This window comes from Mobula birostris, chromosome 5 (genome assembly GCF_030028105.1).
Source record: "Mobula birostris isolate sMobBir1 chromosome 5, sMobBir1.hap1, whole genome shotgun sequence".
Lineage (NCBI taxonomy): Eukaryota > Metazoa > Chordata > Chondrichthyes > Myliobatiformes > Myliobatidae > Mobula > Mobula birostris.
Genome location: NC_092374.1, coordinates 209278001 through 209294000, shown reverse-complemented (window position 1 = coordinate 209294000; position 16000 = coordinate 209278001). Strand labels below are relative to the sequence as shown.

Sequence of the window (16000 nt, the reverse complement as noted above, 5' to 3'; positions counted from 1 at the left end):
GAGGGGAGATTTGATAGAGGTATATAAAATTATGATGGGTATAGATAGAGTGAATGCAAGCAGGCTTTTTCCACTGAGGCAAGGGGAGAAAAAAACCAGAGGACATGGGTTAAGGGTGAGGGGGAAAAAGTTTAAAGGGAACATTAGGGGGGGCTTCTTTACACAGAGAGTGGTGGGAGTATGGAATGAGCTGCCAGACGAGGTGGTAAATGCGGGTTCCTTTTTAACATTTAAGAATAATTTGGACAGATACATGGATGGGAGGTGTATGGAGGGATATGGTCCGTGTGCGGATCAGTGGGACTAGGCAGAAAATGGTTCGGCACAGCCAAGAAGGGCCAAAAGGCCTGTTTCTATGCTGTAGTTTCTATGGAAACAAACTTCTAATACCTCTTATTCTAATACGTGACTCCCTTGTCCATCCCTCCCCACCGATCTCCGTCCCAGCACTTATCCTTGTAAGCAGAACAAGTGTTACACATGCCCTTACACCTTCTCCCTCACCACCATTCAGGGCCCCAGACAGTCCTTCCAGGTGAGGCGACACTTCACCTGTGAGTCGGCTGGGGTGATATACTGCGTCCGGTGCTCTTGGTGCGGCCTGCTATATATTGGTGAGACCCGACACAGGCTGGGAGACCGCTTTGCTGAACACCTACGCTCTGTCCGCCAGAGAAAGCAGGATCTCCCAGTGGCCACACATTTTAATTCCACATCCCATTCCCACTCTGATATGTGCATGGCCTCCTCTACTGTCAAGATGAAGCCACACTCATGTTGGAGGAACAACACATTATATGCTGTCTGGGTAGCCTCCAACCTGATGGCATGAATATTGACTTCTCTAACTTCCGCTAATGTCCCACCTCCCCCTCCTACCCCCTCCATTATTTATTAATTATTTTTTCCTTTTTTTCTTTCTCTCTTTTTTCTTTCTCTGTCCTTCTCACAGTAACTCCTTGCCTGCTCTCCATCTTCCTCTGGTGTTCCCCTCCCTCTTTCTTTCTCCCAAGGCCTCCCGTCCCATGATCTCCAGCCTTGTATCCCTTTTGCCGATCAACTTTCCAGCTCTTAGCTTTATCCTTTCCCCTCCTGTCTTCTCCTATCATTTCAGATCTCCTTCTCCCTCTCCCACTTTCAAATCTCTTACTATCTCTTCTTTCAGTTAGTCCAGACGAAGAGTCTCAGCCCGAAACATCGACTATGCTTCTTCCTATGGATGCTGTCTGGCCTGCTGTGTTCCACCAGCATTTTGTGTGTGTTGTTCTAATACCTCCATTATTTATTTTAAAAGACGGAGGAAAACAAATCTTTCCTACAGCTGTACTGGATGGATCCAAGCTGGGTAATTCAACTGCCGAATATGATGTATTTCTAAACAACATAATTACACCAGAGGGAATTGCATCCATAACAACAGCAAATTCTTTTGGAGTCACAGGAAATTCAAAGGTGGATAAAAACTCAGTATAACTGAATAAAGTACCACTTGAATTAAATCACTGTTTAACTAACAAAATATTATTATCAAACCAACCCTTATAAAACAAAGATTTATTCTTATAAGTTATGTTGCGGTTATTCCAGATAAAATAACTATGAGGAGTGAAACTGTGTTTGTAAATCAAGGACCAAGATAAAAGCATCTGTTTATAAAACTGAGATAAACGGAGAGGAACTTTGTCTATTTTCTAATTACATAAAAGAAAAAAATTCAGTCCACCAACCTGAGAAAAGTCAAAAGAAGGAATACAATTCCATATCGAGATAGGATTATGTAAAAATTGTTTAATCCAATTAATTTTAAAAGTATTATTAAGACTGTCACAATCAAGAAAATTTAGACCCCCACCCTGTCATAACTATTCAGGACAGCAGATTTTTTTTATATAATTATCTTTGTTTTTCCATAAAAAGTTAAAAAAACATGGTGTCTGTCAATTTACAGATTTTTTTTATTGACGTATAGGGGGAGAGTTATATATGTAACCCTGGAAAGACCTGCTTTACAAAGCAAAACCCGGCCTTTCAAAGATACTGTAAGTCCCTTTGAAGCCACTGGTTTAACCTTTTCCTAGCTCCATGTATCTATCTGAGAGTCTCTTAAAATCCCCTATTGTATCCACCTCTCCCACCTTTGCAGTGTATTCCACACACCCACCACTCTCTGTGTGAAAAACATACCTCTAACATCCCCCTTGCACCCACTTCCAATACCTTAAAACTATGCCCCCTCATGTGAGCCGTTTCAGTCTTGGGGAAAAAAAGCCGCTGCCCTCATCATCTTATTCAGCTTTCTGAATTGCCAGAGAATTGGTTGCAGTGAGATATCATTCTCTTTCTCTCAGTGTGGGAAGGGATTCACTCATTGCCTACCCCCCAGACACGCCAGTGAGTTCACCCGCTCTGTGTGAGGGAGGGGAACTACTCAGTCATCCAGTCTGAAGACACCTCAGCAAGTTCACACCAGAGTGAGGTGCTCCACCTGTTCTGACTGTGGGAAGCAATTCATTCTGTCATTGGTGCTAAAGATGCAGTGGCATGCAAAAGTTTGGGCACCCCGGTCGAAATTTCTGTTACTGTGACTAGCTAAGCGAGTAAAAGATAACCTGGTTTCCAAAAGGCATAAAGTTAAAGATGACACATTTCTTCAATATTTTAAGCAAGATTACTGTTTTATTTCCATCTTTTACAGTTTCAAAATAAAAAAGGAAAAGGGCCCAAAGCAAAAGTTTGGGCACCCTGCATGGCCAGTACTTAGTAACACCCCGTTTGGCAAGTATCACAGCTTGTAAGCGCTTTCTTTAGCCAGGTAAGAGTCTTTCAATTCTTGTTTGGGGGATTTTCGTCCCTTCTTCCTCGAAAAAGGCTTCTAGTTCTGTGAGATTCTTGGCCGTCTTGCATGCACTGCTCTTTTGAGGTCTATCCACAGATTTTTGAAGATGTTTAGGTCAGGGGACTGTGAGGGCCATGGTAAAACCTTCAGCTTGTGCCTCTCGAGGTAGTCCATTGTGGATTTTGATCATTATCCTGTTGTAGAAGCCATCCTCTTTTCATCTTCAGCTTTTTTACAGACGGTGTGATGCTTGCATCCAGAATTTGCTGGTATTTAATTGAATTCATTCTTCCGCGTGCCACTGGCTGCAACACAAGCCCAAAGCATGATCGCTCCACCCCCGTGCTTAACAGTTGGAGAGGTGTTCTTTTCATGAAATTCTGCACCCTCTTATTCTCCAAACATTCCTTTGCTCATTGCAGCCAAAAAGTTCTATTTTAACTTCATCATTCCACAGGGCTTGTTTCCAAAATGCATCAGGCTTGTTTAGATGTTCCTTTGCAAACTTCTGATGCTGAATTTTGTGGTGAGGTCACAGGAAAGGTTTTCTTCTGATGACTCTTCCATAAAGGTCATATTTGTGCAGGTGTCGCTGCACAGTAGAACAGTGCACCACCACTCCAGTGTCTGTGAAATTGTGATGCCAGGGCTCACATTCAGAGGAGATCATTTAGAAACATGTAAAATTATGAAAGGAATAGAGAAGGTAGAGGCAGGAAACTAGAGGACATCTCAAGATTCAGGGCATTTGGGATGGAGATAAGGAGGAACTGCTTTTCCCAGAGGGTGGTGAATCTGTGGATTTCTCTACCCAATGAAGGAGGGGAGGCTACCTCAGTAAATATATTTAAGATAAGTTTGGATAGATTTTGGCATAGTCAGGGAATTAAGTGTTATGGGGAAAAGGCAGGTAGGTGGAAATGAGTCCATCGTCAGATCAGCCATGATCTTATTCAATGGCGGAGCAGGCTTAACGGGCCAGATGGCCAACTCCTGCTCCTATTTCTTATGATCTTATGTTCTCACCACAGACTAAAATCTCTCCTGAAATATTGCCCTTCACCCATTGATGTCTTTTGCAAATATTTTTACAGGTTTGAAATGGCAGAACACTTGTGTACGGGAATCTCAGACACAACAACACATCAGTTTTGCTGTCTGGATATTTAAGGAGTGACCAAATATTTTCTTTGCTACACCAACACATCTGTTGTCGATCCTTGGAGATGAAGAATTATCTCATCCCAGCTGGTGATGTATTCTGTCTCTGAAATGAAGTTTTCCGTTGTAACTCAGTGAAATTCACTGGAACCAGGAGCTGAGAACACACCAACATCTGTTCACTGGAGATCAGTTCTTCAGCTGCATTGATTGTACAAGGGATTCAAACGTCTGACTTTCTGAATTGCCAGAGAATTGATCACAGTGAGATATCATTCTCCTTCTCTCAGTGTGGGAAGAGATTCACTCAGAGGCTACCCGCAGACACGCCAGTGAGTTCACAGTGGGGAGAGGCCATTCACCCGCTCTGTGTGAGGGAGAGGAACCACTCAGTCATCCAGTCTGAAGATACATCAGCAAGTTCACACCATAATGAGATGCTCCACCTGTTCTGCAAGTGGGAAGCCATTCTGTAATCGATGGTAAAGGTATATCAGAAAATTCACTAGTGAGAGGACATTGACCTGCTTAGGTGGTAGGAAGGCATTCACACACTCAACCACACCACAGTGACACCAGCGAGTTCACACCGGGGAGATGCCATTCACCTGCTCTGAATGTGGGAAAGGGTTCACTCAATCATCTCAACTGAATGAACACCAGCGAGTTCACACTGAAAAGATGCCGTTCACCTGCTCAGACTGTGGGAAAGGATTCACTCACTCATCTGACCTACAGAGACACCAGCAAGTTCACACTGGGAAAAAGCCATTCACATGCTCTGAATGTGGAAAGGGATTTGCTCGGTCATCTCTGCTCTTGAAACACCAGCAAATTCACACTGGGGACAAACCATTCGTCTGCTCAGAATGTGGGAAAGGATTCACCGATTCAGCTCAGCTGAAAAAACATCAGTTTGTTCACACTGTGGAGAGACCGTTCACCTGCTCAGACTGTGGGAAAGGATTCATTCGGCATTCTCATCTACTGACACACCAGTTAGATCACACTGGGGAGAAACCATTCATCTGCTCTGAATGTGGGAAGGGATTCACCCATTCAGCTCAACTGAAGGAACATCACCGACTTCACACTGGTGAATGGCCGTTCACCTGCTCTGAATGTGGGAAGGGATTCACTCGGTCATCTCGACTGATGGTGCATCAGCGAGTTCACACTGGGGAGAGGCCGTTCATCTGCTCTGAATGTGGGAAGGGATTCGCTGTGTCATCTCAACTGCAGGTACATCAGAAATTTCACACTGGGGAGAGGCCGTTCAGATGCTCTGAATGTGGGAGGGGCTTCATTCAGCCATTTCGACTGAAGGTGCATCAGCGAGTTCACACTGGGGAGAAACCGTTCACCTGCTCTGAATGTCGGAAGGGATTCACTCGGCAATCTCAACTGACGGAACATCAGCGAGTTCACACTGGGGAGAGGCCATTCGCCTGCTCTGAATGTGGGAATAGTTTTGCTTGGTCATCTCAGCTGAAGGTACATCAGCGAATTCACACTGGGGAGAAACCTTTCAGCTGCTCTGAATGTGGGAAGGGATTCACTCAGTCATCCAAACTTTTGAGGCACTACCGAATTCACACTAGGAAGAATCTGTTCACCTGCTCAGATTGTGGGAAAGAATTCACTCGGTTTTCTGACTTTACAATACATCAGCGAATTCACACTGGCGGATGCCACTCACCTGTTCTGAATGTGGGAAAGGATTCACTCAGACATCTCAATTAAGACTATATGATATAGGAGCAGGAGTAGGCCATTCGGCCCATCGAGTCTGCGCCGCCATTCAGTCATGAGCTGATCCAATTCTTCCAGTCATCCCCACTCCCCTGCCTTCTCCCCATACCCCTTGATACTCTGGCTAATCAGGAACCTATCTCTCTCTGCCTTAAGTGCACCAAATGACATGGCCTCCACAGTCATGGCCTCCTGACGAAGGGTCTCGGCCTGAAACGTCAACTGCACCTCTTCCTACAGATGCTGCCTGGCCTGCTGCGTTCACCAGCAACTTTGATGTGTGTGGCCTCTCCACAGTTGCTTGTGGCAACAAATTCCACAAATTTAGCACCCTCGGAGTAAAGTAAGTTCTCCTCATCTCGGTTCTAAATGGATGTCCTTCAATCCTGAAGTTGTGCCCTCTTGTCATAGACTCCCCTCCCATAGGAAATAAATTTCCCATATATAATCTGTTCAGGGCTTTTAACGTCCGGAATGTTTCAATGAGATTTCCCCCCCCCCCGCCCCCTACCGTTCTCCTGAACTCCAGGGAATACAGCCCAAGAGCCAGATGTTTCTCATATGGTAACCCCTTTCATTCTTGGAATCATTCTTGTGAATCTTCTCTGAACCTTCTCCAATGTCAGTATACCCTTTCAGGAGCCCCAAACTGCACACAATACTCCAAGTGTGGTCTAATGATGGCCTTGTAGAGCCTCAACATCCCATCCCTGCTCTTATATTCTATACTTCTAGAAATGAATGCCACCATTACATTCACCTTCTTCACCACCGACTCAACCTGGAGGTTAACCTCTAGGGTTTCTTGCTCAAGGACTTCCAAGTTGCTTTCCATCCCTGCATTTTGAATTCTGTCCTAAACTAAATAATCATCTGCCCGTTTATTTCTTTCACCAATATGCATGACCATGCACTTTCCAACATTGTATTTAATTGACTACTTCTTTGCTCATTCCCCAAAACTATCTTAATCTCTCTGCCAGCTCTCTGTTTCCTCAGCACTACCCGCTCCTCCACCTATCTTTGTATCATCGGCAAATTTAGCCACAAATCCATTAGTCCAATAGTCCAAGTCATTGACATACATCGTAAAATCAGTGGTCTAAACACCGACCACTGTGGAACTCCAGTGGTAACCGGCTGCCAGCCAGAATAGGATCCCTTTTTTCCCCACTCTGTTTTCTGTTGATCAGGCAATGCTCCACCCATGCGAGTAACTTCCCTGTAATTACATGGGATTTATCTTGCTAAGCAGCCTCATGTGCATCACCTTTTAAAGGCCCACTGAAAATCCTAGTATACTGCATCTCCTTTGTCTACCCAACTTGTAATTTCCTCAAAGAATTGCAGTAGGTTAGTCAGGCAGGATTTTCCTTTCAGGAAACCATGCTGGCTTTGGTTTATCTTGTCATGTGCCTCCCGGAACTCCATAATCTCATCCATAACAATGGATTCCAGCAACTTCCCAACCACTGAACTCAGGCTTTCAGGTCTATAGTTTCTTTTCTGCTGCTTCCCCCTTTCTTAAATAGCAGAGTAACATTTGCAATTTTCCGGTCATCCGCTACAATGCCAGAGCCTATCGATTCTTTGTCACAATGGCGGGGGCATAGGGAGCAAAGGTGGACCCAAATGCAAGACTCATCTTGTGAGGTTAATTAAATTTAGTTTATTGTTCGGTATCAGGAGAGCTAGGCAGGAGCAGGAGCAGAGAACTGGACAAAGACTAGGCTGGGACCAAGGGTCTGGGCTTGGACTTGGAATCGGCTCCCAGAACTAGAGGAGACATGAAGAGGCTAGGGTATGGACTCTGAGCCCGAGACTGGACAAGGACCCAGTACTTGGGTCTTGCCGCGTGCTCGGACCGCAGAACCAGGCATGGACATGACATGGGCTAGGGAGAGGAGGAACATGGGAACACAGAGCCTCGGTCTCGGGAGAGCAGGTACATGGAACCATTGACACATACACAGAACACGGAGTCGGGACCCCTCCTTGGGTACAGGACATAGGGCCGGGACTCATGACCCTCCGCGAGGCAACGGCAAGACGGCCTGACCTACCCCACGGAGGCGAGGACAAGACAAGACAAGACATGACTCCCCATGAGGCAACGGCAAGACGGCCTAACTTACCCCACAGAGGCGAGGACAAGACAAGACAAGACAAGACCAACACGAATGAACACCAGACAGTACCTATCTAGCTCCGGCGATGGAACTAGACCGAAGTGCAGGCGGGGGCTGCAGGCGAGGGCTAGAGGCGAGGGGGGCAGAGAAGGGATTCAGACCAGGGGGTAGGACAGGAATCACAGACTGCCAGGGCCAAGACTTGACTCAGAACTGGGAAGCCGCCAGGGCCAGGACTTGACTTGGTGCTAGAAGGCCGCCAGGGCCAGGACTTGACTTGGTGCTAGAAGGCCGCCAGGGCCAGGACTTGACTTGGTGCTAGAATGCCGCCAGGGCCAAGACTTGACTTGGTGCTAGATTGCTGCCAGGGCCAGGGCTTGACTTGGTGCTAGAGTGCCGCCAGGGCCAGGACTTGACTTGGTGCTAGAATGCCGCCAGGGCCAGGACTTGACTTGGTGCTAGATTGCTGCCAGGGCCAGGGCTTGACTTGGTGCTAGAGTGCCGCCAGGGCCAGGACTTGACTTGGAGCCTCCGGGTAGTGGCGAGCTCTCGACTCGGCCCGGGAACAGTAGACAGCGGTTCTTGATTCCCTCCGGCGGGTTAACTGACGGACCCACCTCGGTGAGGAAACTTTGCAGGCTCGCTTTGGCGAGGTAACTTGGCAAGGTTGCTCCGGTGAGGAAAAGGCGAATTACTGGCACTCGCTTCGGGAGAGACTAGGCTTGCTCCGGCCAGATGACATTGGCACACCGTACCTTAGGTGACTTTGCAGACGGTCCCGCGCCGAACAGCTGAAAGCTGGAGATTATAAACTACCGGTTCAGCGAAGCGTTAATTGCCGCTAATTACCAAAGCCGAGGGACACGGGAAAACAGGGAATCAACGGTCCGGATGGTAACATAAACAAAGTAAATTTAAAAGGACCCCGATCCGGACCTTGACATTCTTGAAAGATCGTTAGTAATGCCTTTCCAATTCCCCAAGCTATTTCCTTCAGAACCGAAACCAGGTCCGGGAGATTTAGCCACCCGCAGACCATTAAGCTTCCTGAGCACCTTCTCAGTCGTAATTTTCACTGCAGATACTTCACTTCCCTGACACTCTTGAATGTCCAGTATACTGCAGATGTCTTCCACTATAAAGACCAATGCAAAATACGCATTCAGTTTCCCTGACATCTCTGTGTCTCCCATTACAATATCTCCCGCATCATTTTCTATTGGTCCTATATCTGTCCTCAACTCCCTTTTACCCTTTATATACTTCGGTAAATCTCGCTTTGTCTAGTTGCTTAAACTCGTTTGGGTGGATGTGTCCCCTGTTACAAATCAGTACGAAATAACAAACAGTGCACAATATGCGATTAAACGATTGAGCTTTATTACTCTTAATTTGACGATATGCTTAGTGAAGAAAACAAAAAAGAGAAAGGGCCCATTCTCATGAAACAGTCTATTGGGCAATGTTGGAGCTCACTGATAAGCTGATTGTCCACCATCGACCTCCTTCGATTCTCGCTGACCTTCGGACCCTCACTCCAAGTCCACTCCATCCGAGGTCTACCAACTCCCTCCATTTGCGTCTTCCCTCCTCGTCTCTCCCCGGCAAAAGACCCGTGAATTCCCGGCTCCCAGACGCACAAGAAAGAACAACATCCTGTTCATTGGCGAGCATGCCCCATTATCTCGTCATAACCCAAACATTGCTGCTACAGAGAAACCATTACCTCAGCAGTGAAACATAGAAACATAGAAAATAGGTGCAGGAGTAGGCCATTCAGCCCTTTGAGCCTGCACCGCCATTCAGTATGATCATGGCTGATCATCCAACTCAAAACCCTGTACCCGCTTTGTCTCCATACCCCCTGATCCCTTTAGCCACAAGGGCCATATCTAACTCCCTCTTAAATATAGCCAATGAACTGGCCTCAACTGTTTCCTGTGGCAGAGAATTCCACAGATTCACCACTCTCTGCGTGAAGAAGTTTTTCCTAATCTCGGTCGAAAAAGGCTTCCCCTTTATCCTCAAACTGTGACCCCTCGTTCTGGACTTCCCCAACATCGGGAACAATCTTCCTGCATCTAACCTGTCCAATCCCTTTAGGATTTTATACGTTTCAATGAGATCTCCCCTCAATCTTCTAAATTCCAACAAGTATAAGCCTAGTCGATCCAGTCTTTCATCATATGAAAGTCCTGCCATCCCAGAAATCAATCTGGTGAACCTTCTTTTTACTCCCTCTATGGCAAGAATGTCTTTCCTCAGATTAGGGGACCAGAACTGCACACAATACTCCAGGTGTGGTCTCACCAAGGCCTTGTACAACTGCAGTAGTACTTCCATGCTCCTGTACTCGAATCCTCTTGCTATGAATGCCAGCATTCCAGAGAGCATTACAGAGAAGCCATTACATTGGTATTGAAACCTTTACAGCATGTAACACCTGAAAATGCTTTTTGTGTCTTCTTTGATATTAGTCACCAGCTTCCTTTCATATTTCCTATTTTCCTTCCTAATGATCTTCTGCAAGTTTTTAAAAGCTTCCCAATCCTCTATATTTCCACTAACTTTTGCTTCCTTGTCTTTTCCTTTTTCTTTGACTCTGACTTCACTTGTAAGTCATGATAGTGTCCTTCTTGTTAAGAATATATCTGTCTTGCATTTCCCTCATTTTTTGTAGAAATTCCAGCCATTGCTGCTCTACTGTTCTTCCTGCTAGAGTCCCATAGAACCATAGAAACTACAGCACAGAAACAGGCCCTTTGGCCCTTCTTGGCTGTGCCGAACCATTTTCTGCCTAGTCCCACTGACCTGCATACGGACCATATCCCTCCATACACCTCCCATCCATGTATCTGTCCAATTTATTCTTAAATGTTAAAAAAGAACCCATATTTACCACCTCGTCTGGCAGCTCATTCCATACTCCCACCACTCTCTGTGTCAAGAAGCCCCCCCTAATTTTCCCTTTAAACTTTTCCCCCCTCACCCTTAACCCATGTCCTCTGGTTTTTTTCTCCCCTTGCCTCAGTGGAGAAAGCCTGCTTGCATTCACTCTATCTATACCCATCATAATTTTATATACCTCTATCAAATCTCCCCTCATTCTTCTACGCTCCAGGGAATAAAGTCCTAACCTATTCAACCTTTCTCTGCAACTGAGTTTCTCAAGTCCCGGCAACATCCTTGTAAACCTTCTCTGCACTCTTTCAACCTTATTTATATCCTTCCTGTAATTTGGTGACCAAAACTGAACACAATACTCCAGATTCGGCCTCACCAATGCCTTATACAACCTCATCATAACATTCCAGCTCTTATACTCAATACTTCGATTAATAAAGACCAATGTACCAAAAGCTCTCTTTACAACCCTATCTACCTGTGACGACACTTTTAGGGAATTTTGTATCTGTATTCCCAGATCCCTCTGTTCCACTGCACTCCTCAGTGCCTTACCATTAACCCTGTATGTTCTACGTTGGTTTGTCCTTCCAACGTGCAATACCTCACACTTGTCAGTATTAAACTCCATCTGCCATTTTTCAGCCCATTTTTCCAGCTGGTCCAAGTCCCTCTGCAGGCTCTGAAAACCTTCCTCACTGTCTACTACACCTCCAATCTTTGTATCATCAGCAAACTTGCTGATCCAATTTACCACATTATCATCCAGATCATTGATATAGATGACAAATAACAATGGACCCAGCACTGATCCCTGTGGCACACCACTAGTCACAGGCCACCACTCAGAGAAGCAATTCTCTACCACCACTCTCTGGCTTCTTCCATCGAGCCAATGTCTAATCCAATTTACCACCTCTCCATGTATACCTAGCGACTGAATTTTCCTAACTAACCTCCCATGCGGGACCTTGTCGAAGGCCTTACTGAAGTCCATGTAGACAATATCCACTGCCTTCCCTTCATCCACTTTCCTGGCAACCTCCTCGAAAAACTCCAACAGATTGGTCAAACATGACCTACCACGCACAAAGCCATGTTGACTCTCCTTAATAAGCCCCTGTCTATCCAAATGCTTGTAGATTCTGTCTCTTAGTACTCCCTCCAATAACTTACCTACTACTGACGTTAAACTCACGGGCCTATAATTTCCCGGATTACTTTTTGATCCTTTTTTAAACAACGGAACATGAGCCACTCTCCAATCCTCCAGCACTTCACCCGTAGACAGCGACATTTTAAATATTTCTGCCAGGGCCCCCGCAATTTCAATACTAGTCTCCTTCAAGGTCCGAGGGAACACTCTGTCAGGTCCCGGGGATTTATCCACTTTAATTTTCCTCAAGACAGCAAGCACCTCCTCCTTTTCAATCTGTACAGTTTCCATGGTCTCACTACTTGATTCCCTCAATTCCATAGATTTCATGTCAGCTTCCTTAGTAAATACAGACACAAAAAACCTATTTAAGATCTCCCCCATTTCCTTTGGTTCTGCACAAAGCCGACCACTCTGATCTTCAAGAGGACCAATTTTATCCCTTACAATCCTTTTGCTCTTAATATACTTGTAAAAGCTCTTTGGATTATCCTTCACTTTGACTGCCAAGGCAACCTCATGTCTTTCCAGTCAACTTGACCAGGTCCCCTCTCATGCCATTGTAATTTCCTTTATTTCACTGAAATGCCGAACGTTGGAATTTAGTTTCTTCTTCTCAAATTTCAAAGTGAACTCAATCATATTTTGATCACTGTCCCCAAGGGTTCCTTAACCATAAGCTCTCTTATCATCTCCGGATCATTGCACAACATCCAATCCGGCACAGCCGATCCCCCAGTGGACTCAACAACAAACTGTTCTAAAAAGCCGTCCCTCAGACATTGCAAATTCTCTCTCTTGAGGTCCAGTACTGACCTGGTTTTCCCAATCCACTTTCACGTTAAAATCCCCAATGATTATCATGACTTTGCCCTTCTGACACACCTTTTCTATCTCCTGATGTAATTTGTAATCCACATCCCGGCTGCTGTTTGGAGGCCTGGATACAACTGCCATTAGGGTCCTTTTACCCTTGCCGTTTCTTATCTCCAACCAGAGAGACTCTACACCTTCCGATCCTACATCATCACTTTCTAATGATTTAATATTATTTCTTATACACAGGGTCACACCAGCCCCTCTGCCGACTAACCTATCTTTCTGATACACCGTATATCCTTGGACATTCAGCTCCCAATGGCAGCCATCCTTTAGCCAAGTTCCAGAAATATCCACAACATCATACTTGCCAATCTGTAGCTGAATTTCAAGATAATCCATTTTATTCCTTACGCTGTGTGCATACAAATATAACACTTTCAGTCCAGTATTGAATGAACTTCAGCGTGTAAACACTGGGGACAAACTGTACAAGTGCTCAGACTGCAGGAAGGAATTCACTCAGTCATCTCAACTGAATAAACATCACCGAGTTCGCACTGAGTAGAAACCGTTCATCTGTTCTGACTGGGAATGAATTCACTCTTTCATCTCGCGTGCCGACACACCAGACTGTTTTCAGCAGTGAGAGGACGTTGACCTGCTCAGACTGTGGGAAGGCATTCACACACTTATCCACGCTGCAGAGACAGTGGTGGGTTCACACTGTGGTGAGGGTGGTGATGTGCTCTGAATGTGGGATGGGTTTCAATCAGTCGTTCATCCTTGTGTAACCCTATTCAGCTTTGAACCATCGTTAATCAGAGTGATCTGAAGCTTGAGAGGATGAAATTCATTCAGGTTTGCCAATCGAGTAGTAAAAGCAGTGGTTCAGGGCAGGTTATTTTTGAGCTTTCACCAGTGGCCAATCAACAGTCAGGATTGATTACCAAGAAGCTCTTGGGCAGGACCAAGTGCAGTGGCCAGTGTCGGAGTGGGCAGAGTCAGAGCGGAGACCTTGAGGCTTTACCTCTTTCAGGTTTCAGTAAGGAGAACCTTCAATCAGAGAAGGCAGAATTATGCTGGAGGTAGAAATTTTTTGCCCCCTTCCTCACGTTTGCTCAGTTAGAACAGTGGAGATGCCAGGCAGGGTAGTGGATAGCTCCTCCTGCGGGATTTGGGAAGGCAGGGAACCCTTCTGTGTTCCTGATAACTACACCTGTGAGAAGGACATCCAGCTTCAGCTCCGAACAATCCACATTGAGGAGTGGGAGCTGGAACTGGATGAACTCCAGATCATCTGAGAGGCTGGAGGGGTGATAGGTAGGACATATGGAGAGGTAGTTGCACCCAAGGTCACAGCACAGTAAACTGGGTGACAGGAAGGGGAAAGGGGGAAACAGTGAGTGCAGTGTACCCCTGTGTCCATCCCCCTGAACAACACATATATCACTTTAGATACTGTTAAAGACGGTGGGATGACCTGGCAAAGGAAGGTCACAGCAGGAGGATCTCTGGCGCTTAGTCTGGCTCTGAGACTGAGAAGGGAAGGGTGGAGAAGAGATGAGCTGTGGTCATAGGTGATTCGTTAGCTAAGGGAACTGACTGGATGTTCTGTGGGTGAGAATGAGATTCCAGGATGGTATGTAGCCTCCTGTGTGCTAGGGTCTGGGACATTTTGGGTCGAGCGCACGGCATTCCTCAGGAGGGTGAACAGTGAAGGTCGTGGTTCATGTGGATGATATGGGCTGGTAGAGTAATGAGGTTCTGCAAAGGGAGTTCTGGGGGTGAGGTGCTAAGTTAAAGGGCAGCTCGTCCAGGGCTGTGACCTCAGGTCTGCATCTGTGCCACGTACCAGAAACAGGAAGATTATACAGTTTAACACATGGCTAAGGAGTTACTGCGGGAGGGAGGGCATAAGATTTTCAAATTACAGTATTTCAGTTGGTGATGATTGCGGTTTGTTTAGGAATGTGAGTTCATTGGGCAGGAGGGGGACATCATTGATGCAGGCTGAAGTGGGCAGACAGGTCTCTCACACACAAACACATAAAGGGGAGTGAGAATGGAACAGGGGAAGGAGGAGGATGGAGTTTGGGCTCCTTCACAAAGTCCCAGACTCACCCAACCCTCCCCCTCTGGAATTGGTCCCATTTCCTACCCAAGGCTGGGGGTGAGCATTGAGTTACGTTGCAAACATTTTTATGAATTGTTTGGTAACATCTCGTGAACAAACTTTGATAATAAATTTACGTTGAACTTGGACATTGAAATTTATTGTTTGAGAAACATGTACTGATGAGAAATGGTTTCAGTGAAGGTCCGAGAGTGGAAAATGAACCGGTGTTCAGCCCCACTGCTCCGTGCCAGACAAGAACCCCTATCGGAGTCTATCCCATCTGCCTGTGCTTGACACGTATAGGGTTCTCAGTAATACTAGATGGACTGTTCACTGTTAGTGGCTTCTCGTACTGTTAACTGCTGAGCAACGGGTTCTCTGTAACAGCCATGTTTGGGTTATACTATGTGATAATGGAAATTGTCTTCATTTTGCTGGCCAATGGAAGTCATGTTATGTTATCTTGTATATGTGTGCTGAGTTGAGGAGCGCAGGCTTTTTCGGGAGGCGAGCAGAGAGGACAGATGTGTGAGGAACGGACAGCGGTTCCAGGGCGGCGGATACCGGACCTCAGGAGTTCGGAGGGTGGCCGGGGTCTCGGAAGGACGGTGTGGATGGAATTGGAGGCGTGAGCTCCAACGTATTAAAATATTATGTGCACAAGCTTGATAAGTTACTTATGTGGCGCCTTTTCTTTTAGTTGTTGCTACTAACCCATCACCAAAATTTCGTTTACTCGCACTTGATATATTGTTTGATATTTGTGTCGTGACTGATCGTTGGACAACTCACACCGTATCCACACCAAAGCATTTGAACTGTTGGCGGCGTCGACGGCTATTCACCCTAGACAACGGGAGTCAGTTGGGGCAAAGGCCGTTACATTGTGGGGGCTCTTCCGGGATTTGAATTCTGTCAGGATAAGGGATAAATCGCCCGGGTTAGGTTAGAAGAGATGGACGCAGATAAGATTGAACTTTGGTGTGAGATCGAGGATGGCCCGGTTAATCATGCCTGCAGATTAAGTGGGGTGGATATAGTACGCCGGACGATGTGTGAACTCGATGTCTGAGTACGGTCAGAGCTATTGGTAAGGTTGAGATTGTAAATAGAAAGATTAATAA

General features: G+C 46.0%; 1 protein-coding gene across 1 annotated transcript in view; it reads left to right on the top strand.

Moving 5' to 3' along the window:
- LOC140198346 (uncharacterized) overlaps positions 1 to 15374 on the top strand; it is a 43910-nt gene extending 28536 nt beyond the window's left edge. Inside the window, 3 exon segments of the mRNA XM_072259447.1 lie at positions 3969 to 3984; positions 4568 to 6092; positions 13004 to 15374. Coding sequence (XP_072115548.1) covers positions 3969 to 3984; positions 4568 to 5740 — 1189 coding nt within the window. The 3' untranslated portion in view covers positions 5741 to 6092; positions 13004 to 15374.
- Positions 15375 to 16000: the final 626 nt, after the last annotated feature.